The following is a 27,307-nucleotide window of genomic DNA, read 5'->3' on the forward strand; positions in this document are numbered from 1 at the left end:
AATAAAGCCTTATTTTATCTTTAAATATCCCATAATAATCATAAAACCTTAACTCCCTAATTGAAATTCAATCAATAATTGCTTATTCAAATGCTTTCTTCTTTGTATTGCTAGTGCTAAAAAATTTAAATTTGTTCAGATAATAGAACATTAAAAGGTAAATGGTTAATACTTCTGTTGTACCTTTCTCGGGTATTTAAAAGTTAAAAAATACAAAATTAACAATAGCTTAAAATCTCGACCTGACCCAGCAAAAATAGTGTTATTTTTGGACTCAGCACATCAAAATTGTCCAAAATCAGTTTACAAAACTGAGACACCAAATTTGCTGTTGACCAGTGTTATTATAGGCTAAGTAGGCTTAGTATAAGCTGAGTTGGCTTAGTATAAGCTGAGTAGGCTCAGTATAGTATGAGTAGGATTATTATAGGCTAAGTAGGCTTAGTAGGCTTATAATGTGTGTGAATAAATTTGTTTGTAGCTGATGATTGGTTGAGTCATAGAAATGAATCATATGATGGTGCAAACTGACAACAAAAAGAAAAAAAATCAATCACGAAGCATTACTTGCAACTGTATGCCTAAGCAGAGTTAGTGAATTTTCATTGTTTAAGAATACCCAAAAAGATGAAAAATAAACTTGTTGTTCTAGTAACTTTATTCTGATTTCAATTAATGTGCAATTTGTCAACTGCACATTAAAAGATGACAAAAAATTGATATGCCAAACTTTCAAAACCAAATTGAAGAAAGGTTAGTGAAACTTTGAATCTTGTTAATGTTGACTTACGTTTTGATAACCTTAGTGGTAGTCGTTCGTTTGTTTGAGTTTAGGAATTAAAGCACAATACAAATACGTATGAACAAAGGTGGCAGGAATTCCCCGACGGAGGTGCTAAGGTCCCCGACGGATGGGTTAAAGGTCTCCGACGGGTGGGGCTGACTTACTAGGCCGATGTGACTATGCGCTTTCCATGCAAATGTATTTTCCGGACAAAATTTTAAAAATAATTATGAATCCTCGCTTTGACCATATCGTTGAAACATATAGTTTGTTTTGGAAATAATAATTTACATCTACATGAAAAATTAACACAACATATTCGAGTTGTGAGAGCCGCAACGAGAACGCTAATTTGGGGAATGGGTTGTTTTTGGGTGGTTTTTTGATATATTTGGTTGTGCCTAATTGATTTTTTTGGAAAGAAATTTAATTTTTAAAGAAGTCAGTCTGACAAAACTGAATATATGAATACCTCCACCTATCATCGCTGTACTAACAGACCTGCTAGTCGTGCATGCAATCCAGGGATATACATATGATTGGTTATAACAAAGCTATACAATAAGTAAAATGAAGGCCCTGGGTTTTCTTGTAATGTTAAATAGTAATAATCAAATAATAATTATCTTCGTCAAAGCTTTATAAATATATACTAAGCATTAATCAAAGTAAGACGAGGATACATTAGTTATTAGATAAACTATTATTTTTTTCTTGTTTAACTTAAATCTTAAGTTTTGGCAATTTATCTCAATGTTAAACTATTTTGCTGGTGAGCAGTTTTTTTGACTGCATGTTTATAATTAATCAGTAGTGTACTAGGAAGTAATTTATAAACATAAGAGGCAATATTAATAATGTATGAGTAAGATATAACTTCGGTGAATCATTCGATTTGATTGTTTGATGTTCAGAGAACAATTCTACTCTTAGGAAAGCTAGCATTCAACTTGTTCATTACGGTAGCAAAATCAGTTTGCTCCCTCACCACAATGAATTCCCTTACATCATAAGCTGTCCAGACGCTTGATTGTGATTTATCAATGGCACTATCTGCAATACATGCAAAACTGTCAGAATCTGATGCTCATTGCTCGTTTGAAACTCAAACAGCAAAGTTTTTCACAAAAATTTCCTTTCAAAATTCAGAAAGTCGAGTTGCAAAAGCAACAGACAGACAACTAATAGCGGAGTAAGCGTCATTGGCGATTGCATATGCAAATATTTCTCATGTCACATTTTCATTTCTGTTTTCTAATGAACATTCAAAACTAAGTATTTCAGAGTAACTTTATTATTTTTTAAATTTGATGTCGGATAGCTGACATGTATGAAGATTATTGCCGATACCGAGTGCTCACATTACTTTAAACGAACGGAAATAATCGACATTGGAAATTACATTTTTTCGTTATTCATTCCTCGACAAATCGTCAAACAGCTGTAGTCGTCCCTCTGGTGCCACCCCTGCGTATGAACAAGACAACTACAAACATGGCTAGCCTGACGTTTACTCCTTACTTTTCTCTAAAGATGACTACTATGTAAATTGTCATGTCAAGTTATGTAGCGTGTGATTGTGTCATATTATGCATTATAAGATTATAACTGATATTATTAAATTGATGGAAAATACATACATAGTTAAAAATTGTGGTTACAGTGGAAATCCTACACGTAAAACAAAAATACTATAGTTATGTCAAGGGAGTACTTTCTCTCCGCAATGCGTCATTGCGGTAGGATGTGGGTAAAAACGAAACTCTACAAACGGAATGGCGAAGTTGCAAGTCGTGTAAACGCTTAAAACCACTTCCTAATAATTATATATAAATATAGCTTGCAAGCGTTGGTTCGGGGTTTCAGAAAAGTTGACGTTATTGGTGTATGAATTGGTCGTATAAAATTGATAAATTAGCAGTCGTATTGCAGAAGGCAAGCTCAGGTTTAGGATTGAAAGTTGTCCGTAATCTTAACGATATCATTTTTAAATATTCCGTATCGCGAAGAACCAAAACACTGTAAATATCCCATCAAAGTGTTAAATAGAATTGTAAAATACAGTCCTGTCGTTCGAATAAATTTGAAACAGTGAACCAGCACTTCGTAAAGATTGTGCGAAACTACCGCTAAGGTTATCGAAACTTTAGTAAACATCAACACCAACAGTCCTACTCAGGACTTTATTATTATAGATGACCTTCATTTACAAACATTTAGCGATACTCTGTGGTTCAAACTATTCATTATAATAAAAATACGCAAAGTCTTAATAAAGACAATAATAACATGTTAGGTTTTAAGAAAGACCATTGGAGACATAATTTTTCTTACTGAAGATAGATCTTTTCATCTTGTGATGGAGATAAGCTTTATTTTCTTTTCTTGGCCTTGTTCTTAGGAGAAGAATAATCAGTTATAAGTATGCACATTAAAATGAAGTCCTCAACAGGCTTGCAGTCTGTTTCAGAGCCTTATTGCATCCATTTAAAAAATTTAGTTCTTAATTTTAGCACAAGTATTTCTAAGAGACAGAGTCGCAAAGCAACAGCTTGTCTAGGACCTCCTGGACTTCCGGGCAGGGATGGTGAGTTATAATTTACTTAACTTTAACAAGTCGTGATCAAGAGAGTTATACAAAATTCTTTACTTTTATGTTCTTGACAAATTTTGGAAAACTTTTTTGGCTTAAACAATATGTGCCATATTTTAACCCTATGAGTTTAAATTGCTTTTTAACTAAGTCATTTTTGTGCGCAATCTATTTCAAAAATGCTTCCTGGTAACACAATTCTCAGTCTTACAATTGTTACTATTTAAAAAATTTTACTGTCAGATGATTCATTGGAAGTCTAACAATCTATCCCATCAATGGATTTTGCAAAGCCTACAAGCTGATAGCATAAGCAACGTTTTTCTATCCGTTAAATTTTTTCGACTGCTATAGTCGTAATACGTATGATACTATGTTAATTTTTCTTTGTTCACGTACTATAATAAGAATAAATTTCTAACAAAATGAATAATAATAATGTCCTCAAATTCACATTTCGAGACGAAAATTTGCTGGCAGGCTACGCTACTGACTGAGTATTTATCGCCAACTATATAATCACCGTAAAGCAAATAAACAATTGCTTCTTGCAAATGATTATCAGTAAACGTAAATTCCTCACATGCAGAGATGCTACATGAATTGGGAGTGTATATTCATATATTACGTTGTGCCATACTTATTTCTTTTGAAAGTATTTTGAATTCAAAGAAATCAGTAGGGCACAGCTGAATATATCAATATACACCCCAATTAACGTTCTCTACATCTCTGCTCACATGAGCTTTGTACTCCTTATTAAATGAATAGACAACCATCGACATTCAACGATCTTTAATATACAGCATAAACAAAATATAGCATACACATTAAAAGAAACAAAGTGACCATAACCTTCGTCCAAAGTTAATAAAATAGCGATGTTGCATGATTAATATGTTGATGCACATTGTAACATCACAGTTCTCCAGCTGTTTGTGTGAGTGCAATCTATTAAAAGAATAGAAAAGAAGAACTGAAGGAAGTTTCAATCAAACAAAAGACCGAGCCAATCAAAGACAAAGGAGACGCTTGACAAATCAAACTTAATGCATTAATATGGCCACACAATGCCCAACGCAGAATTATAAATAAAGGGTGTTTCAATGGATAGTTCTTGTTTTAACTAGAAAAATCATTGTGGAGCTGAAGGAAAGCAATTTCACTCATTTGTCTCTGAATAAATTTGATGGAAGCCATCGATTGGATGAAATATGAAAACAAAGCATATGATTGGATGAAACTGACTAAAAATATCACAGACTACACTGCAAGAGTTTACTTGTAACTGCAATAGCTGACAGAGGATAGGTTTTCGTCCTATAAAAAAACGTAAAATAATGTACATCGCTACTCTCCAGATTATTTTACTTTTTCTAATAAAAGTCATCTACTGCAATTATAATGATGACAAAAATGCCATGTTGAAGTTAAAAGACAAAGCAAAAGAAAGGTTTGTGGTGATCACTTGTATTATCATTTGATATTTTAGATACTATATGCTGTGTTGAAATGTGGCATATTTTATGATTACTTATCATATTTAGGTTGCATTGAAGTAACCTATAAAAGAAGTAATAAAAATCTTAACCAGTTGAAAACAATTTTCCGTACTCATACTAGTTCACACATACACGTACACTACTACGCACTCATTAAATAATGATTTGTATGATTTTTTTGTTTTGAACTCTTTTTGTACCCCCAATTTTTGAGTTTGTTTTGTCATTGCTCAACTGTTCGAAGGAGTTTGATTTCCCAAACCTTGGTAGCTGAAGATTTGAGAAACTTGAAATGATTCAGACAGATTTAACTAAGAGAGTATTTATCATCTAGCAAATTTACTTTGGCATTTTCTCAACATTCGGACTTTGCATGGATAGGAAATACACAAAGTTACTTCGTATGGCACTTAATTAAAGATTTATGAGTTTTTTTTTTATTTCAAATTTGTACTCCTTTCCATATTTTAAATCGTTTCACGCTTCACTGAATTTAAGCTAGCCGCGATTTATTTCTTTTTAGTTACGACTTTAACTGTTTGTTAAGTATTTTTAAGAGACAGAATAGCAAAGTAACAAGTTGTCGAGGACTTCCAGGACTTCCAGGCAGAGATGGTGAGTTATATAAAATAATTTACTTTTGAAGTTGTGAAATATTTTAAAAGAATGTTTACTACCACAACGTAGCTCTATTACTACTGAATCTAATTTTTCTAAAATAATCTTACAATTTAGGACGTGATGGCAGAGATGCTTTATTGCGTGGTGAGTTTTTTTTAACAAAAGTCATTTTCTTTTTATCTGTAGTTCATGTGTGGTTAAATGTATTTCCTGGAAACTACGTTAAATGTTTTATTAACTCTTAAACCCTTCTTAGTTGAATTAACTATTTGATCAATTTTGACAAAATAGCTTATAAACTCATATAAAGTAAATTACTTCTAATTACTTAGATGTTTCATTCAAACGAAACGTAAAAAATCTATTAAAGATTTTTGTGGCAGGCTCTTTTCCGAAATGGTCAGAACTTTGTACATGCATTTTCCTTTTATCGTGTTTTGTGTGATAGCAGATTTTGTTGAAGAAATGGATGAGTTATTCAAGCCTTTGTGCTTTTTTATTCGCGGAATATTTTTAATGAGCTATTAGTTTTATTATTCACGCTTTAGTATAGACGCGTTAATATTATATTCGCCAAAGCATAATGTCATCGCTAAAGTGTGATAGTTATTCTGACTGATTTGATATTATGTGACTATATGTATAGATTTAGATGACTTGTGACATCTTAGATTGCTTGTGCTCTTGGTTTTGGAAAAGGTTGCACCCTTTTCGAGATAATTTTTTAGAGGAGCCAAATAATAAACGCAACGCAAAGATGACACCATTAATGTATCGAAATAAACAAACATGAGGTTTCAAAACTTGCATTTCACAATACCTATGAACCACTATGAAGGTATGACAAAGCACAATAATCATATTTATACATAACACAATAATCTCTTTACACTTGCATTTGCTCATCACAAAAAAATAAATGATATAAGAAAAATCATAAATATTGTTATGAAATTATGAAAAATTTGACGCCTTCAAAAGTTGATAACATTGTTAAACAGTCTCTAAGCGTTATAAATAAACAATTTCAATCTCCTATTGCTATCGCTAATTGGGAGGGGGGGGGGCTCTTATTCATATATGCATGATATGCTGAATTAATATCTTTTGAAATGTATTATCTTTGGATTTATGGCATGCGTATACCACTAAGATTCCCCTTAATTAGCGATAGTAATAATCCCTATCTGAGAAAAGTTCAGAAAAATTTTGCTGTAAAAAGGATTCATAAAACATATTAAAATGCAGGAAGCAGAAGTGTTTTTTGAACTAACAGAACTATGTAATAATATAGCATCATATTATCTAATATTAAGGTTAAATATTATGGTGGTAAGCAGGGAAAACCTGGTCCAGCTGGTCCACCAGGACCTGAAAGTAAAGTCACGTCAGCCGGTGGGGTGGTCTACACCAGATGGGAAGAAAACATTGTCCTAAAACAACGAAAACTGTTGAGATTTATTCTGGTAAGAAAATCTACGTAATTGCGATTCATGATTTAGCTACAACTGGTATATGTTTAAACAAGTAAAATAAGCATGTATGAGCGATAAAACTTTTGTTTCTTATTTTAAGTATTTTCTAATGTTTTCAAAACAAAGAAACGGCTTTCTATTTATTTCAAGATGAAGTCTTTCCCTTATGCTTGCATCAACTCACAATCAAACAAGACTTCTTGACTTCAAATTGCATGTCATAACTTCTTTATCACTTGTTTTTTGGCACGACCTGCTAATGTTGACAGTTTATAGACCAATCATCAAAATTTTTTAGAGCGGCTCCCCTCGTCCCTTACGCCTGTGTCAAATGCTTTGATGAATGTCGTTGTTTAATCTTGTTAACACTCTTGATTTTGTTCATTTTACTCTTGTGAATCAGGCATAAGAATTTCATTAAATATGCTCATTAGAATTTTTTATGCGCTCAGAACGTAAAACGTCCAGTTTTAAATGTAAATGTTTCTTTTTTAATGTAAATGTTCGACGCAATATACGCGAATCGACATTTGTATCATAACCTATGTTCTTGTAAAAACCAAGTAGCCGTATTCATTAGTTGTAGTTATAAAACATATTTTTATGAAAAACAGGAGCAATCGGGGGAACGCATTATTCACACAGTGGGAGTGGATCAAATTATCTCAGTTTACCATTGAATCCAATATACGAGAAATACGCTGCTGGTGCTCAGAGTCAAGCAATCATTCATGGTACTGATTACGAGATTTCTTCTGCTGAGAAACATATATTTCCAAATCCAAACTTACACAACCGAGATGCTCCGTGTGCTGTATGTCATGCTAAGTCACGTGGTAGTCACATGATGATTCCAGCGCGCAATATCTGCCCTTCAGGGTGGACTATGGAATACAAAGGTTATTTAATGGCTGAACGTTATACTCACAAGCGATCTGAGTACATTTGTGTTGATGGCAAGCCGGAAGCAAGACTTGGATCTCATGAAGATAAAAATGGAGCATTATTGTATTTTGTTGAAGGCCATTGTGGTTCTTTACCATGTCCACCATATACTGATGAAAAGGAACTGACTTGCGTAGTCTGTACTCAGTGATTTATTGCGTTTTAATGCACATATGTACGTATTTTGCCATTATCTTTAGCAACACTAATAAAACCTAATTTTTAATTTATATAATAATAACACATCAGTGACGTCACCATTTATATTCCTTTAAATATCCTTACATGCACTTAAGTTCAATGATAAAAATACAAGAAGAAATTTTGATCATCAACAATTTATGACTTGCTTTCTTTATATGTAGTAAACGTAAGTTTTGAACGTTTTGCACTGATGACGTCTGTCCATAATTCAGTTTTTATCTCATGGTACTCATGGTAAAGGCAAAATGGATAATTGTCTGATATTTTCTGTAACCTCTTTTTACCAACATCACTTGTGATTAGATATGCAGAAGTTTACCTTTCAGTAGTTGGTTGGCCTGTTCGAGGAGAAAGCTTGTTAGGCCTTTTTTCTTCAGATTTTAGGGAACATTTTATTTTAAGGAAGAATTATTTAAAGAAATGCAACGACGACAAAAAACCAATTTTCCAAAAAAACGCCGCAACTAAAGGAGAGGTAGTCAGCGTGTTCTTTGTATAGTTTGAAGAATTTTGTTAACTTGCCTTCCGGTCCTGTCCTTTAAGCTGTTTTCGATTGATTCGAAAAAATGGCAAAACTCGACAACTTGTCGTATTTCACAAAATTTAGAAACAAACATGCAGTAGAAATGGTGATGGAAAACAAATATCGTCACTTAATTAAGCAATCCTTACATTACACCCAATTGCAGTCATGCATTTAAATATTAGTGTGCTAAAACCAGAAATAAAGAGGCGCAGAAAGTTGCACAGACCGCAGATGCAATTTCTCTTGGAAATTAGGGTCTGCGCACACGTTTAAATTTGGAGACTTTACTTTAATCTTTTTCTTCACTTCTATAAAACCTTGCGGTTAAAAGTGATTTGAAGTTTGTCCCATGGTAGCTACACTAATTAAGTTAATGAATAACCTTGCCTTTTTTAGGGCAAATTCAAAATGTTAATAAGATTTATCTACGTATTTTTTATGACAAATTTATTGTAAAAAAAACCCCCGGCAACTTCGCCTCCACTTATTCTGTCATGGTAAGGAGTATTACCTCAATTGATTTTTCTATACCTACACTTTTCAACAAACCAGTGAATTTCGCTGGCATATTCTTAAGAAAATTACCATTATCATGTTTTGTTGGTATGACGGCCTGCATAGCAAATGCTGGTTTAACATCACCAGTTCTAGAGACGATTATCTTCCAAACAATGTTTATAAGAAAATTTGGATGCTGCTTGTTGCAAGCTGTCATGACGTCATCATCTTGTAAAGGTACATACGTCACTAATTCTGGGTATTTATTACGAAAATGGTTAAATGTTTTCAATCTGTCTTTTTTCCATTTTCCATAACACTGCAATGTTATAAAAAACTGCTGTAATTGTTTTTCTTCTTGCACATATTCCAAAAAATGTTCAAAACATGAAGATACTTCTTCATTTTTCAAACCGACTTCCAGATAAATGATTCGAGGGTTGTCTTCACAAGCATCTCCTGTTTTTGCTGCAAATGAAACAAAAAAGCAGCTGTAGATTTTACATGTATAAAAGTAAAATTAAAAAAAGGTACGCATAGCGTACATGTGGGTAACCTGAATTGATGAATAGATGGCAATGTCGTGAAATGAATTGATGAAAACGGTCTAAATAATATTATACACTGTTTTCGCTACTTTCTGAATATCTTTATGGAATAGAAGTACATTGCCAAAGATTCAGTTGTGATTGCGATTAACTCATATTTAATCTTGAACGCAAAGGCTTCTCTAAAAGCAAGTATTTCATTTTATTCATTACCCACAGCTTGGCTCGTACGCAGCTATAATGTCTTTAAATTTCATTGTCATGTTCAACCATTTTTTAAAAATCCACACTGACTGTGACATTATTAGTAATTATAGAAACTTGAAAGAAAAATCCTCCTTTGCTTAACTTTTTTTTCTGTTTAAAATATCAACTCATTAAAACAGAGGGACATGGTTGAGGATTGCACGTACAAAGCAGACAATTTTCATTTATCGAAAATGACCAAGCTCCAAGCAACGCTATTTCAAACCTAGAAGTCAAATTATCTTGACGACATAATTTGTGATCATCATTTTATAGTCGAACCGGATGTTCTGCTCAACTGAAATACAGCAATCGCTATTGAAATATTGAAAGGAAATTTACGGAGAAAGTTTCTTCGAAAGTTCAACAATGTTTGCACATCCCTTTAGCAAATACTGAGATGGTTTGTATACTATACCATATGTATGGTAAAAAGTGAGGTACTTGACAAACAAGACCAGTTACGTGATAAAAAATAGAGACACAAGTCAGTTAACAAACTTTATAGATACCAATTATTTTCATTGTTGTGATATAATCTCAGACCACAGCAAACAACTCAGTTGTATATTAACATGGAAGTCAGATGATCTTTTGAGACGAAATTATCAGTCTTGCATTTGTTTGCATAAACAATTTAGAAACTATCAACTGCCATAAATGACCTCTAAACAAAAAAACCATAAACAACATTTAAACAAAAAAGCATTGTATAAAAAACTTAAATTGTGAATTTGATTTATCATCAATTTAATTTGAATGTAAATATTAGGCAACCTTTACTGTTACAAATAATTGCTAATCAATTTAGTTTGGTCACCTTGAAAAAAATGAAATTTGCTTCCTAGTTACAAATCAATTTTAACACTTTTTCAACTAAACCAATTTTCATAATTTTCATAAATTCATATTATTTCATACAGTTGATACAGCAATTTTTTCAGTATCAATAAATATATTTTTCCAATACATCACAGCATCCTGAGTACATCCCAAACAATGTAAATTGCTCTAATGAGCAACGGTAATGAGAATAATTGTGAAATTCTCATGCAAACAAAAGAACAACTAAACAAGAATATTATAATTGCCTCACTTGAATGGAATGATGTTTTATAAAGTTGTTCAATGTACTTAAGGGAAGCACCAGATTTATTAGCAATCTCTAAGATATCTTTTTGACAGCTGATTCATATCACCTCATTTATGTCTCATTGTTCACACATACAGTTTTATAAAATAGAAACAATAAAATGCCTGCAATGGTTGGTTAATGGCTGAGTTTGCAATTTGCTTGTGCAAACCGATATGAGCTCAACCACTGGAGGAGCTGAATGAATGAAATCAACTAAAGAGAATTTACAAATCAATCATCAATACATGCAATAAGAAAAATTAAAACATTTGTTTTAAATTTATCTGTTTTGCATGATTGGTATTTTATAGAAAAAATAGAAGATGTTTTTTGTGTTTGCACTTGATTATACAACCAAGGAGACATTTGTGAGAACCCTCAAGCAGATGGAAATCACTGATCTGTTCTCAATTTCTTCTATACATCTCCTCGGTTTGCATAAGACTGTGCAATACTGGTAAACATCTATTATTTGTTGAATAACAAACACTCGTGCATAGAGAGACTTGACTTGCTAGTCTAGCTTGTCTTTTATACTGTATTTACCTGACTGACTTTGACTATCTTGCTGAGTGACCTCTTCCACTGAGAATTTCATTTGAAATTCAATTCCACGACAAGCCCCTTGTATTTGATGTTTTCTAATACATTTAACCCCATCATCTTTCTCAACTTGGATTATTATATCATGAATATACAAGCCTGTAAACTTTTCTAGACGTTCAATATCGATATGGCCGTCATCATGCAGTTTGCCATGAATATCTTTTCCATCTAACAAAGCCTTTTTGTCGTGTGGTAAGTTTTCAGTCAACTTGTCAAGAGTCTGGAGTAAATGTACAGTTGAAAACGACTGCTTGTCCTCGTTTAGCTCGGCTTCCAATTCAGATATTTCTGAGCGTAATTTATCAATTTCTGCTCGATACCATGATTCGGTGCGGTTGAAGTTTGAACACAAGTAGTCATCCCATCGATCGCGTTTCAGTTTAGTTTTTACACGCAAGTGAGTGGTAGAAAGACTTGAAGACACAAATTCGTCTTCCATTTTCCATGAGAACAACAAAATCAGTGAACATTATAAGTGAGTTCGCGCCAAATGGCTAAAATAAGCATGTCCGTTTTATCCATAAGTACTGCCTGTTGCCCAAAATGTTGCGCAAAGAAAATACAGTATCATCAATAAGCACGACAACGTCAAATGGTCAAAGATCAATTTCATCGTTCAAAATTTCGAATTGAATAGTTTATATCTTTGAATCATGCTAAACACGGGGTAAGTACGAGAAGATTGCTCTAATTTGCGGCATTTCTGTCAAAGCAGAATGTTGGAAGGTTGATTGTGAAGAACAATCATTTGCTTATTTTTGAATGTCATGTCAACTGGCCTTTTTTACCTGATGAATTTCTGTATGACTAGTATTTTAGACAGTTTTATTGATTTTTATTTAAATGATCGCATTAAGAATCCTTCCGTTTTGGTCTGAACGAAAGGCAAAGAAACCTTTATTTATGCACTCTGATGATAAAATGTAATAGTTTTAATCATACATGTATTATTTTCTCATTGGATTTTCTATTTTTTGATCATTCATTATTCAAGTATCTGAGGTTTGCATAATAAACCAGTGCAAACATGAAAAATATCTTTCATTTCTATTACTAAATAATGATAACGCATAAACAAATGTTTGAATTTGTCCTCTTACATATATGTATTGATGATTGATTTGCAAATTGCCTTTCAGGAATTTAATTGATTTAGCTCAGATTGGTTTGCACAGGCTAATACAAAGCAAACTCGACTTTAGACCAATCAATGGTAGCATTTCATTGTCTAGACTCTTTTCTCTTGTTTTCTAGAAAACTTGCTGGAAAAACAATTTTTATTAGTGGAGCAAGTCGTGGTATTGGTAAAGCTATAGCTTTAAAGGCAGCAAAGGATGGAGCAAATATTGTCATTGCTGCTAAAACAGCTGAGCCACATCCAAAGCTTCCAGGAACAATTTACACAGCTGCTGAAGAAGGTCAGTTTTTGATGTCTGTTTTGATGTACACAGTCAGCAATGTTTGATGTTTAATTCTTGCAAAAGAAATTTGTTTCAATAGAGTAAAAGATTTTCTTGTAGATATGCATATTGTAAAGAATTATGTATCACTTTTGGAATAAGGAATTTCCAGATATTTATAGGATAGTGAGTGCTAAATATTTTTTCCTTAATCTTTAAAATATATCTGTGTATTATTTCAACAATCATAGCTATTGCTCAAAGAGGAGTTAAAAAAGTAATTCTAACCAAAATTCTGAGAAAGTACAAACTAAAGAGTAACAAACTACGATTGATTTCTCGTGAACATCTTCAAAATTTCACTATGTGCCTTGAATTTTTTCATTTGTAAGCAGTTCTGATGATTTTTATTTTCCCCACTCCCAACTCAAGAAAATTTTTTGTTCAAGATGCGTACGTACTTACCAGTGTGCGAATTAACGGTGTGCAATGTGCAATTTGCACATCGTTTTGGCTAAAATGAAAACAATTGCATATCACTTTTTCAAACGATATGCCAAAAATGTCTTTATTGATTACTACCACATAAATTGAAAAAAGTTCTCAAGCTTAATCTTTACTGATCTTTACTTTATAAACGAGTTCGCTGCATGACATTAAAATCCATGTTGACACAATGTCATCAAATTCAAAAACGTTTTCACTTTGAGACTGGTAAGTCTGCCAACAGTCAACATACATGGTGCTTATATGCTTATTACAATAGGGGTATAATACATTATTAATGTCAATTTTTGCATTTGCGTTGTTTTGTACACCATGACGTACTGTTTTTGGCATCATAGCTATTTTGAGTATTTTCGATAAAATCAGGAAACAGTTTCGTTTAGATTCTTAAAAGACGACAAAAAAAACTTAAATAAGCCAAATTTGAAAAATAAACCAAAGGGAATTTCGATTTTAAATAAGCCTAACGTGAAAAAGCCAAATTTGGCTCAAAATATTAAGCCAAACTAGCAACCTTGAGCAGCCATATTTCTTATTTTTACATATTGCTTGTAATATGACATAAATATGATGTTTTCAGTGTAAGTAAACATCAAGGATGTTACTGTTAATAATCAGAAGGCAAAAGTATATTCGGTGTTTCTCTTTTCACTTTTGTCTCTCTTGCCATCTTGTCAAAGGTTGTTAGCAACCAGCAAAGTTAATACAGTAAAAAATGGATGGAAACATTAAATGCTGACTCGCTTGAGTACTAGGATGATGGCCAAGAGGTAAATTTATTGCGCTGTAAAATTTGCACAAAAAAGAAGATAAAATTACATGCGCAAAAAATTTCTCTCATACATTGTAACTGGGTCAGCGGTTGTAAAGAAAGACACTGTCGTAAATATAATTAATTTAGAATTAGCGCTGTATAATAATTAGCCTGATATTGACTTGATTATGCCTCCAAAGAAACATTTTTGTCAAAAAAATTGCACATCGTTTTTCAACTAATCGCACACTGGTACTTACAAACTCAAGGCTTTCTTCCACTGTATTTTCTACTTTGCTCTGTTGTTAAAGTTGTGCATCTGGATTGCAGGCACATGGATTTTATTTTTGCCTGTTGACTTATGATAATGATTTGATGTCTAATTGTAACACCATCTTTGTTTTATGTGTTGGCTCACGTGTCATCATATATATATATCTATGTTTTTCACTCGTGAACATCATTCTTTATATGTAGTTGAAAAAGCTGGAGGACAGTGTCTGCCATGTATAGTTGACATACGAGATGAATCGGCCGTAAAAACTGCGGTAGAAAAAGCTGTTCAAAAATTTGGTGGCATTGACATTCTTGTAAATAATGCAAGTGCTATTAGCTTGACTGGAACTTTGGCGACTCCTATGAAGAGGTCAGGAAGCACGACTTTCACACAGTTAACATGTAGCTATATGGTGACAGTAAAATATTAAATGTTTTGCCTTACTTAGTTATTATTGATATCTTTAGTTGAAATGAGTAAGTACTTTAAAATAAAGGCTTACTATTTTTTGGCAACTCGTAATGTCTGATAGAATTGTCAATTAACTGATATCCACACTGTTCACAGTTTTATAATTAAGTACAGATACATGTCATCATAGGCTTATACGTATTTTCAAGACAATGTGAGTATTAATTTGGGTGACAAGAATATCAACTTCGAAAGTAAATTATTATTGTGGAATTATATTAAATTGAAGGCTCATTTTCAAGGATAGAAAGCGGTAAAACGCCCCTATGCTCCTGCTTATAAATACTGTGGATGTACGAGGATAATAGCAATGAGCAAAGATAAATCAATAACATAGTCATCAATTTTAATGAAAGATTTAAAAATAATTGAAACGGCTATAATAGATATGGAATTGGGTCTAGAATAAGGAATTGTATCTCTAAACATAATGGCGAGTCTCGTGTGTGTGTATCTTATGCATGTATTTAGTAATGTTTATTTTTTTCTCAGATACGACCTAATGAACGGTGTCAATACCAGAGGAACATTTTTATGGTAAAAATCTTTGTTCTATTAAGTACCCAAATAGCCTAACCTATCCTACTTGGAATTGCTGACTACATATTGTGTTTTATTCATCTCATTTCTTTCGATGTTTAATTTATATAGCTCTCAAGCGTGTATTCCATATCTGAAATTGGCCAAGAACCCTCATATTTTAAACATCAGTCCGCCATTAAATATGAAACCCTTTGGTTTAAAGGACACGTAGTTAGGCCATCGTATTTCATTTCAAGTAGTTCCACGTACTTAGCTGTTGATTCCGAAGGCCCCTCTTACACGTGTATGCCGTACATATGTAGCTATAAGGTAGTCAACCAGTTCTGTTTTCCAGCTTTTTCAGTTTTCAAAACACTTTGATTCACTACATATATTCTTTATTTTAGTGGATATTAATTTAATCAAAAGTATTAACAATGCAGTTTTTAAAATTGGTGATGCTCATATTTATGTATTTAGCTACGTGCCCTGCGAAGTCTTCGAGAAAAGTCAGTCACTTTTGCCAGTGAATTAAACCCGATTTTTATGTTCTGGTATTTTGATAGCATACACGATCGCTAAATATGGTATGTCCATGTGTGTTCTTGGTATGGCTGAAGAATTTAAAGATGATGGTGTAGCAGTGAACGCTCTTTTAAAAACAGGTCAGTTACGTATTACAGTGTCATATAGCTAGGGGTTCATCTTAACATTGTGCTACTGGAGGTATGGCATGCATCATATAGTAGCGATCTAAATATTTTTTTTCATTTTTCTGTCACTTGAACGACTTTATAATCTTTTTATGGGATTATTTGGTTGAGTTCTTTAAGTATGTATTACTGTATGTAAACATATACGTGTGCTTACTGTGCTTCCCCATTCGTGCATTTTAACATTAGTTTCCTCATCCATAGACAACTGCCCTAGAGGTTTACTTTGTGTTTCCATATAAATGCCCTTTATCAATTCATACTCACAGGACTTGGACCATCCCAACAAGTGTTGTTAATTTACCTTGTCTAGCTATCGAGACAGCAATGGAAATGCTTGCTGGTGGAGATGCTCTACAACAATGTCGTAAGACAGACATCATGAGTGATGCGGCTTATGTTGTACTAACTAGAGACAGTAAATCAAGGACTGGTGAATTTCTTATTGATGAGGATGTTTTACGCGAATTGCTGTATGCCATCATCACTGTTTACAAATCTCCACCGAGCCATGAAGCATGTACACATAGCGCGCCTATTTTGAATTGCTGTATGCCACCATCACTGTTTACAAACCTCCACCGGGCACCATATGAAGCATATACACATAGCGTAGCTATTTTTAATTGCTGTATGCCATCATCACTGTTTACAAATCTCCACCGAGCACCATATGAAGCATGTACCAATGCGTACCTATTTTGAATTGCTGTATGCCACCATCACTGTTTACATCTCCCCGAGCACCTATGAAGCATGTACACAATGCGTAGCTATTTGAATTGCTGTATGCCATCACTGTTTACAAATCTCCACGAGCACTATATGAAGCATGTACACAATGCGTACCTATTTTGAATTGCTGTATGCCACCATCACTGTTTACAAATCTCCACGGACCACCATATGAATCATGTACACAATGCGTACCTATTTTGAATTGCTGTATGCCACCATCACTGTTTACAAATCTCCACCGAACACCATATGAAGCATGTACCAATGCGTACCTATTTTAATTGCTGTATGCCACCATCACTGCTTACAAATCTCTACCGAGCACTATATGAAGCATGTACACAATGCGTACCTATTTTGAATTGCTGTATGCCACCATCACTGTTTACAAATCTCCACGTACCACCCTATGAAGCATGTACAAAATGCGTACCTATTTTGAATTGCTGTATGCCTCCATCACTGTTTACAAATCTCCACCGAACACCATATGAAGCAAAAGTTGTTTGCTCAATTGGCGTTTAGTCAGTACGAAAACAGCCTGGAAAACTGTTGGCTCGTTTAAATGTTTTCCAGCAGCGGTTTTTTCATATCTTTTACGCCCGATCATCCCATTACCTTATTTTTAAGATTGGAATGATATTACTCAGAGTTATTTTAGATATTTAAATTTTCCCATTATAGGACCATTTTAAAATTTTAGAAGATAAAAGGATTACAGTATGAAAGACATGCATTACTATATTGTCCTGCAATTTAGCGTATGCAGTATGGAGCTATAAAATTTGACAGTAAAACATGAAAATCCAGCATTCACCTTAAATTTTGAATAAAAACTTGATTGCCTTTCATTGACCTTTTATAAAGAGCATACTTTTGATAGTGTAATTACATATAAGTGCACCTCTACATAATAAATAAATTAAACTCTGGACTCACTTTACTGTGAAACTTGGTGCTGTATGTATATCTAATAACATTACTTATTGCTCTTATTGGTTAGATAACGCACTCGACTAGTACTGGCAGCCATCATGCCAATTGATAACTTACATCCAACATCAATCTACATTGATTACTGGGGATAAGACCAAATAATACAAAAACGCATCCTACGAAGGGTTAGAAGCCACATGCATTGTTCAAACTGCAGAAAGAAGAAAGTCACCTAAAGAACAGGATCCCAATAAATATTTTCAGTAGTCACTAACAGAAACATTTGCTTTAAAGGCTTTCATAAATACGAGTTCACCTTTTGATGTTCATTGCATTAACAAAATTGTTAGGTAAAACGCCAGATCCCAACCTTTGGCATAAAGAACTAATGGAAAATCGCTCCCCAAATATTCAAAATGATAAATTAAACTGCGAGGGAGGGCTCTTCAGGTAATTTTTCTGTCACCCGTCTTATAAAATTAATTACCTTTCCCTGTCAGCTGGAGACAAGATTCAGGAGCAAATTGTCTAGTTACTTCTTTCCTTTTTATTTGTGAGTCGATATCTGGAACAGGTAATTACAAAACATTTACGAATATTGGTTTAAATAATTCCAGTATGTAAAATGCAAGTTTGGGGACCTTTCCTCTTAGAACTGAGCCTTGCAACACCGTGACTACTTTCACATTTTTTCTACTTTTGAATAAGACGACAGTAAGGTAACTCACAAGTCAATAGCCAATTAGCAAGGAGACTTGTATCCGTCAATCGTACTCAACAGCTGTTGTTTAAAATTTAAAACTTGCTTTGCTCTGCATGAAAAAAGAGTACTTTAATGTCAGCTCAGCGAAGACGAACCAGCTGGTGTTTTTTTAAGAGAAATTGATTACATTTGAACAAATCTTGTGTCTGTAAGAGTCAATAAAACTTTGAATGTACATCGTTTAGCTATAAACAATGACTTACCCAAAATTAGAGGAATTATCAATTTAAGGCCATGTAGTATGCACTACTACCAAAATATTTGGACATATGGAATATTGAAATCATTGACTCCACAATCTTTCATGAGAATGACAAGGCGTTATCACTTAGAAAAGCTTTTAAGTGATAAGTTAAAACTTATCACTTAAAAGCTTATACTCCATGGTTATCTGCGTCATGTGCTTATTCTATATTGGCTTAAAGATAATCAAAATATGTAGCAAGATAGACATTTTTTAACAGATGTTATTTATCTGCTCATGCGCAGCAGCTACTCTTAAAAACTGTGGCTTATTTCTCACACACTCACAAACATAAAATTACTGTCTCATATTTTTGTCTATGGTAACACCAAACTTTTAGTTTATTTTTTCAGTATACTAAGATGAAATTGACATTAAGTTTAAGTCAAATTCGATGATCATCAATTCTTTATTATAAAGAAAAACAATAAATCGCGTGCACTGATTGATCTAGCTTGTTTTAATAGCCTCAGTGTACAAAACAATCTGATCACTATCAATTAAATCAATCTCAACCTTCGATCTCTAGTTCTAAGATCCATGATTTTCATAAGCCTGTGAAAACTTGGTTACACATGTTTTATTTTTACAGAATGGAAATTATATAAACCATGCAATGTTCATCTTCTTGTTAAATCTTTATATTTATAATTGAGTACTAAAATGACATCAATTTATTAGCAGGGATTGGGGATTGATTGGCGTAGCAAGGTCTATCAAAAAACTGAACAGTTTGGAAAACGTCACTAAAGTCATCTGCTTGCAAGATCTTCAAAAACATTTGTTAGAAATAGTTGGACCAATGGTCTATCTGACAGTGAAATTATCGCCAACAATGACAATTTTCAAAATGAGAATTGTGTTACCTTCTAAAATTTTAAAATAGCGCTTTGAAAATTTTCACACAGATTAAAATAGCTGGCTCAAAGTGCTGAATAATAACTTTTTTGAATGCTTTTCTACTCATCATGAATTATGCATAATTTTGAGCTAAAGATAATCAAATAATGAAATATGAATAATTAATAAAGATTTGCTTAGCGTTCTTTTATGTTTTTGACAAATTTTGCAAAACTTTTTTGGCTTGAACAATATGTGCCATATTTTAACCCTATGAGTTCAAATTGCTTTTTAACTTAGTCATTTTTGTGCGCAATCTATTTCAAAAATGCTTCTCGGTAACACAATTTCTTTCTTGTTACTATTTACAAACATTTTACTGTCAGATGATTCATTGGAAGTCTAACAATCTATTCCATCAATGGATTTTGCAAATCCTACAAGCTGACAGCAAAGCAACGTTGTCCTATCCGTTAAATTTTTTCATACACCGTGTAGTCCACTGCTATAGTCGTAGTACGTATGATACTATGTTAATTTTTAATGTTCACTACTATCAAAAGAAAAATTTCTAACAAAATGAATAATAATAATGTCCTCAAATTCACATTTCGAGACTAAAATTTGCTGGCAGGCTACGCTACTGAGTATTTATCGCCAACTATATCCTCACCGTAAAGCAAATAAACAATTGCTTCTTGCAAATGATTATCAGTAAACATAAATTCACTCGTATGAACTTTGTACTCTTTTAGTAAATGAATAGACAACCATCGACATTGAACGATCTTTTATATACAGCATAAACAAAATATAGCATACACATTACAAGGAACTAAGTGACCAATATCTTCATCCAAAGTTCATAAAATAGTAACAACGACGTTGCATGATTAATATGTTGATGCACATTGTAACATTACGGTACTCCAGCTGTTTGTGTGAGTGCAATCTATTAAAAGAATAGAAAAGAAGAACTGAAGGAAGTTTCAATCAAACAAAAGACCAAGCCAATCAAAGACAAAGGAGACGCTTGACAAATCAAACTTAATGCATTATATGGCTACACGATGCCCATTGCAGAATCATAAATAAAGGCTGTTTCAATGAATAGTTCTTGTTTTAACTAGAAAAATCATTGTGGAGCTGAAGCAAAGCAATTTCACTCTTTTGTCTCTGAATAAATTTGATGTAAGCCAGCGATTGAATGAATTATGAAAACAAAGCATATGATTGGATGAAACTAACTAAAATGATCACAGACTGCATTGCAGAGTTTACTTGTAACTGCAATAGCTGACAGAGAGGATAAGTTTCGTCCTATAAAATAACGTAAAATAATGTACATCGCTACTCTCCAGATTATTTTACTTTTTCTAATAAAAGTCATCTGCAATTATAATAATGATGACAAAATGCCATGTTGAAGTTAAAAGACAAAGCAAAAGAAAGGTTTGTGGCAATCACTTGTATTATCATTTGATATTTTAGATACGATATGTTGTGTTGAAAGGTGGCATATTTTATGATTACTGATCATATTTAGGTTGCATTGAAGTACCCTATAAAAAAGTACTAAAATCTTAACCAGTTGAAAACAATTTTCCTACTCATACTAGCTCACACATACACGTACACTAGTACGCACATTAAATAGGGATTTGTATGATTTTTTGTTTTGAACTTTTTTGACTTATTAGATTGCAGTAGCCACATATAAAGTAACATAATAAAGTATATCTTTCACAAGTGTAAGTAAAATTACAAAAATATAATTGATAGGCTATAAAAACATGGGCGGAAAATTTGATCCTGCTTATTCAAATATACAGTTTTCGGATTTGTAACAAAGAAGAGCGTCATTTTGCATTGAAGTTTGATAAAGCTAATTCTTTAATCAATACATACACAGTAATATACTCATAAATAAGTTTGCTGCCTGTGTCATGTGGGTTTGCAGACTCATTTGTACCCCAATTATTGAGTTTGTTTTGTCATTGCTCAATTTTGAGGGAGTTTGATTTAAAAGCCTTGGTAGCTGAAGATTAGAGAAACTTGAAATGATTCAGACAGATTTAACTAAGAATATTTATCATCTAGCAAATTTACTTGGGCATTTTCTCAACATTCGGACTTTGCATGGATAGAAAAATACACAAAATTACTTCGTATGGCGCTTAATTAAAGATTTATGAATTTTTTTATTTCAAATTTGTACTCATTTCCATATTTTAAATCGTTTCACATTTCACTGAATTTAGGCTAGCCGCGAATTATCGCTTTATAGTTACGACTTTAACTGTTTGTTAAGTATTTTTAAGAGACAGAATGGCAAAGTAACAAGTTGTCGAGGACTTCCAGGACTTCCAGGCAGAGATGGTGAGTTATACAACATTCTTTACTTTTGAAGTTGTGAAATATTTTAAGAAAATGTTTACTACCACAACGTAGCTCTATTACTACTGAATCTAATTTTTCTAAAATAACTTACAATTTAGGACGTGATGGCAGAGATGCTTCATTGCGTGGTGAGTTTTTAACAGAAGTCATTTTTTTTTTATCTGTAGTTCATGTGTGGTTAAATGTATTTCCTGAAACTACGTTAAATCTTTTATTAACTCTTATACCCCTCTTAGCTAAATAAATATTTGATCGATTTTGACAAAATAGCTTATAAACTCGTATAAAGTAAATTACTACCTTTTGGCTGCGTATGAGTCCAGATCCTGATTTTATGGATTCTAATTACTTAGATGTTTAATTCAAACGGAACGTAAAAATCTATTAAATTATTAGCAGGTTCTTTCCGAAATGGTCAGAACTTTATACATGCATTTTCCTTTGTCGTGTTTTGTGTGATAGCAGATTGTGTTGAAGAAATGGATGAGTTATTTAAGCCTTTGTGCTTTTATTCGCGGAATATTTTAATGAGTTATTAGTTTTATTATTTACGCTTTAGTATAGACGCGTTAATATTATATTCGCCAAAGCATAATGTCATCGCTAAAGTGCGATAGTTAGTCTGACTGCTTTGATATTATGTGACTAAATGTATAGATTTAGATGACTTGTGACATCTTAGATTGCCTGTGCTCTTGGTTTTGGAAAAAGTTGCACCATTTTGAGATAATTTTTAGAGGGTCAAATAATAAACGCAATGCAAAGAAATTGATTACACCAACAATACATCGAAATAAACAAACATGAGGTTTCAAAACTTGCATTTCACAATACCTATGAACCACTATGAACATGTATGAAAGCACAATAATCATATTTATACATAACACAATAATCTCTTTACACTTGTATTTGCTCATCACAAAAAATAAATGAAATAAGAAAATCATAAATATTGTTATGAAATTATGAAAATTTGACGCTTTCAAAAGTTGATAACATTCTTAAACAGTCTCTAAGCGTTATAAATAAACGATTTCAAATGACATATTGTTGTTAAGTTCAATAAGTGCACGTTTTGCTCAGGGATGTATTGCTATCGCTAATGGGGTGAGGGGCTCTTATTCATTTATGCATGATATGCTGAATTAATATCTTTTGAAATGTATTGTTATCTACGGATTTATAACATGTATATATGAATAAGAGGCCCCTTAATTAGCGATAGCAATACATCCCTAATTTTGCTGTGAGAAAAGTTCAGAAAACATATTAAAATACCAGAAGCAAACGTTTTTTGAGCTATCAAAGACATGTAATATAATATAGCATCCATTATCCATATAGGCCTATATAGTTAAATAGCTAATGGGACATAGAAATTATATTGGAAGCTTTTATAAGATTAAAGTGTTCTATGCTTAAAATGTGATCATTTACAATGGTTAAACCTGTAATGAAACTTTTGATATTAGATATTTTATTCAGTTTTTAACTGCATCATGTTAGAGTGATCTGTTGATTTTAAAAAATGAGTACACCTTCAAAAAAGTGGTATTCATTCATATATCATAAACGTTCAAGTAAGAAGCCAATTTTTAAGTGTCCTTTAAGTAAGGGAACCCCACGATCTACAAATTGTGGTTGTCTTGACACCAATGGGTTACTATAAGCCCTCTAATTTCTAAAAGTCGTTTTTTTCATCGTGTCTAACGGACATTTGAAAACTACTCCTGTCTAGGCTTCATTAGTCAAAGGTGCTAATATTAAAGTTAAATATTATAAGGTCCTCGTGGTAAGCAGGAAAACCAGGTCCAGCTGGTCCACCAGGACCTAAAAGTAAAGCCACGTCAACCGGTGGAGTAGTCTATACCAGATGGGGAAGAAAACATTGTCCTAAAACAACAAAACTGTTGAGATTTATTCTGGTAAGAAAATCTACGTAATTGCGATTCATGATTTAGCTACAACCAGTATAGGTTTAAACAAGTAAAATAAGCATGTATGAGCGATAAAACTTCTGTTTCCTATTTTGAGTATTTTCTAATGTTTTCAAAACAAAGAAACGGCTTTCTATTTATTTCAAGATGAAGTCTTTCCCTTATGCTTGCATCAACTCACAATCAAACAAGACTTCTTGACTTCAAATTGCATGTCATAACTTCTTTATCACTTGTTTTTGCCCGACCTGCTAATGTTGACAATTCACCCGACCAATCATCAAACTTTTTACAGCGGCTCCCTCGTCCCTTACGCTTGTGTCAAATGCTTTGATGAATGTCGTTGTTTAATCTTGTTAACGCTCTTGATTTTGTTTATTTTACTCGTGTGAATCAGACATAAGAATTTCATTAAATATGCTCATTAGAATTTTTATGTGCTCAGAACGTAAAACTGGGCTGTCATATTTCTTTTAACTGTAAATGTTCGACCCAATATACGCGAATCGACATTTGTATCGTAACCTATGTTCTTGTAAAAACCAAGTAGTCGTATTCATTAGTTGCAGTTCTAAAGCATATTTTTATGAAAAACAGGAGCAATCGGGGGATCGTATTATTCATACAGTGGGAGTGGAGCAAATTATCTCTGTTTACCGTTGAATCCAATATACGAGAAATACGCTGCTGGTGCTCAGAGTAATGCAATCATTTATGGTACTGAATACGAGATTACTTCTGCTGAGAAACATATATTTCCAAATCCAAACTTACACGACCGAGATGCTCCATGTGCTGTATGTCATGCTAAGTCACGTGGTAGTCACATGATGATTCCAGCGCGCAATATCTGCCCTTCAGGGTGGACTATGGAATACAAAGGTTATTTAATGGCTGAACATCATAATCACAAGCGATCTGAGTACATTTGTGTTGATGGCAAGCCAGAAGCAATGTATGGATCTCATGCAAATACAAATGGAGCATTGCTGTATTTTGTTGAAGGCCATTGTGGTTCTTTACCTTGTCCACCATATATTCATGGAAAGGAACTGACCTGTGTAGTCTGTACTCAGTGATTTAAGGTTTTAATGCACATATGTACGTATTTTGGCATTATCTGTAGCAACACTAATAAACATAATTTTGAATTTATTTATATAACACATCTGTGACGTCACCATTATTTTCCTTTAAATATCCTTACATGCACTTAAGTTCAATGATAAAAATACAAGAAGAAATGTTGATCACCAACAATTAATGACTTTCTTTCTTTATATGTAGTAAACGTAAGTTCTGAAAGTTTTGCACTGATGATCAGTCATATTCTGTCTCATTCCATTTTATGGAAAATATTTTAAGCAAAATTATTTAAAGAAATGCGACGAGGACAAAACACCAATTTTCCAAAAAGCCGCATCTAAAGGAGAAGTAGTCAGCGTGTTCTTTGTATAGTTTGAAGAATTTTGTTAACTTGTCTTCCAGTCCTGTCCTTTAAGCTGTTTTCAAAGGCAACAGATCGAAATTCGATTGATTCGAAAACCAAAGTGTGTAGAAATGGCAAAACTCGACAACTTGTCGTTTTCCCAAAATTTAGAAACTAACATGCAGTAGAAATGGTGATGGAAAACAAAATATCGTCACTTAATTAAGCAATCTTTACATTACTCCCAATTGCAGTCATGCATTTAAATATTAGTGTGCTAAAATCTGAAATAAACAGGCGCAGAAGTTGCACAGACCGCAGATGCAATTTCTCTTTGAAGTAAGGGTCTGCGCACACGTTTAAATTTGGAGACTTTACTTTAATCTTTTTCTTCTCTTCTATAAAACGTTGCAGTTAAAAGTGTTTTGAAGTTTCTGCTATGGTAGCTACACTAATTAAGTTAATGAATAACCTTGCCTTTTTTAGGGCAAATTCAAAATATTAATATGATTTATCTACGTATTTTTTATGACAAATTTATTGTAAAAAAAAGCCCGCTACTTCGCCTCCATTTATTCTGTCATGGTAAGGAGTATTACCTCAATTGATTTTTCTATACCTACACTTTTCAACAAACCAGTGAATTTCACTTGCATATTCTTAAGAAAATTACCGTTATCATGTTTTGTTGGTATGACGGCCTGCATAGCAAATGTTGGTTTAACATCACCAGTTCTAGAGACGATTATCTTCCAAACAATGTTGATAAGAAAATTTGGATGCTGCTTGTTGCAAGCTGTCATGACGTCATCATCTTGTAAAGGTACATACGTCACTAATTCTGGGTATTTATTACGAAAATGGTTAAATGTTTTCAATCTGTCTTTTTCCATTTTCCATAACACTGCAATGTTACAAAAATTGCTGTAATTGTTTTCCTCTTGCACATATTCCAAAAATGTTTAAAACATGAAGATACTTTTCATTTTTCAAACCGACATCCAGATAAATGATTCGAGGTTTGTTTTCACAAGCATCTCCTGTTTTTGCTGGAAATGAAACAAAAAGCAGCTGTAGATTTTACATGTATAAAAGAAAATTAAAAAAAAGGTACGCATAGCGTACATGTGGGTAACAAATTGATGAATAGATGGCAATGTCGTGAAATGAATTGATGAAAACGGTCTAAATAATATTATACATTGTTTTCGCTACTTTCTGAATATCTTTATGGAATAGAAGTACATTGCCAACGATTCAGTTGTGATTGCAATTAACTCATATTTAATCTTGAATGCAAAGGCTTCTCTAAAAGCAAGTATTTCATTTTATTCATTACCCACAGCTTGGCTCGTACTTAGCTATAATGCTTTTAACTTTTATTGTCATGTTCAACCTTTTTTTAAAAATCCACACTGACTGTGACATCATTAGTAATTATAGAAACTTGAAAGAAAAATCCTCCTTTGCTTAACTTTTTTCTTTTTAAAATATAAAGTCATTAAAACAGTGGGACATGGTTGAGGATTGCACGCACAAAGGAGAAAATTTTCATTTGTCGAAAATGACCAAGATCCAAGCTACGCTATTTCAAACATAGAAGTCAAATTATCTCGACAAGATAATTTGTGACCATCATTTTACAGTCAAACCGGATGTTCTGCTCAATTGAAGTAACGCAATTGCTATT

General features: G+C 33.0%; 3 protein-coding genes and 1 long non-coding RNA gene across 8 annotated transcripts in view; 3 read left to right on the forward strand and 1 right to left on the reverse strand.

The window, feature by feature from the left end:
* The first annotated feature begins 590 nt into the window (after positions 1-590).
* On the forward strand, positions 591-5,644 carry LOC124439781. Its single transcript, XR_006946458.1, has 5 exons — positions 591-753; positions 3,298-3,371; positions 4,508-4,830; positions 5,427-5,494; positions 5,615-5,644. It is a non-coding gene; the product is annotated as an uncharacterized LOC124439781 (long non-coding RNA).
* A 1,191-nt stretch (positions 5,645-6,835) lies between these two features.
* LOC124439771 (short-chain collagen C4-like) lies at positions 6,836-25,448 on the forward strand. 2 transcript variants are annotated; one of them, XM_046990041.1, is made up of 2 exons: positions 6,836-6,966; positions 24,786-25,448. In XM_046990041.1, the coding sequence occupies exons 1-2, from the start codon at positions 6,915-6,917 to the stop codon at positions 25,265-25,267; spliced, it is 534 nt and encodes a 177-aa protein (XP_046845997.1). In that variant the 5' UTR covers positions 6,836-6,914; the 3' UTR covers positions 25,268-25,448. The 2 variants fall into 2 exon arrangements, with proteins under 2 accessions (XP_046845997.1, XP_046845996.1); XM_046990040.1 differs by lacking the exon at positions 24,786-25,448 and adding an exon at positions 7,590-8,258.
* Positions 10,471-12,172, reverse strand: LOC124439772. 2 transcript variants are annotated; one of them, XM_046990042.1, is made up of 2 exons: positions 11,624-12,172; positions 10,471-10,609 (listed from the first exon to the last, which is right to left on the reverse strand). In XM_046990042.1, the coding sequence occupies exons 1-2, from the start codon at positions 12,120-12,122 to the stop codon at positions 10,590-10,592; spliced, it is 519 nt and encodes a 172-aa protein (XP_046845998.1). In that variant the 5' UTR covers positions 12,123-12,172; the 3' UTR covers positions 10,471-10,589. The 2 variants fall into 2 exon arrangements, with proteins under 2 accessions (XP_046845998.1, XP_046845999.1); XM_046990043.1 differs by lacking the exon at positions 10,471-10,609 and adding an exon at positions 10,747-11,010.
* Positions 12,237-27,307, forward strand: part of LOC124439769 (hydroxysteroid dehydrogenase-like protein 2) — a 98,961-nt gene continuing 83,890 nt past the window's right edge. For all 3 annotated transcript variants that reach the window (XM_046990037.1, XM_046990036.1, XM_046990038.1), the window contains exons 1-4: positions 12,237-12,350; positions 12,938-13,101; positions 14,822-14,990; positions 15,585-15,629. In XM_046990037.1, the coding sequence (XP_046845993.1) occupies positions 12,337-12,350; positions 12,938-13,101; positions 14,822-14,990; positions 15,585-15,629 (392 nt within the window). In that variant the 5' untranslated portion in view covers positions 12,237-12,336. The remainder of the gene's footprint in view (positions 12,351-12,937; positions 13,102-14,821; positions 14,991-15,584; positions 15,630-27,307) is intronic.

This window comes from Xenia sp. Carnegie-2017, unplaced genomic scaffold (assembly GCF_021976095.1).
Source record: "Xenia sp. Carnegie-2017 unplaced genomic scaffold, XeniaSp_v1 HiC_scaffold_2, whole genome shotgun sequence".
In the NCBI taxonomy this organism is placed as follows: domain Eukaryota; kingdom Metazoa; phylum Cnidaria; class Anthozoa; order Malacalcyonacea; family Xeniidae; genus Xenia; species Xenia sp. Carnegie-2017.

Excerpts from the sequence above, each read along its gene's own strand:
- LOC124439772 (XM_046990042.1), bottom strand. The coding sequence starts at position 12,122 with ATGGAAGACGAATTTGTGTCTTCAAGTCTTTCTACCACTCACTTGCGT. Across the intron at positions 10,610-11,623 it reads AGATAGTCAAAGTCAGTCAG|AGGTCATTTATGGCAGTTGA; the intron begins GTAAATACAGTA and ends TTTTTTGTTTAG.
- LOC124439771 (XM_046990041.1), top strand. The coding sequence starts at position 6,915 with ATGGGAAGAAAACATTGTCCTAAAACAACGAAAACTGTTGAGATTTAT. Across the intron at positions 6,967-24,785 it reads AACTGTTGAGATTTATTCTG|GAGCAATCGGGGGATCGTAT; the intron begins GTAAGAAAATCT and ends TATGAAAAACAG.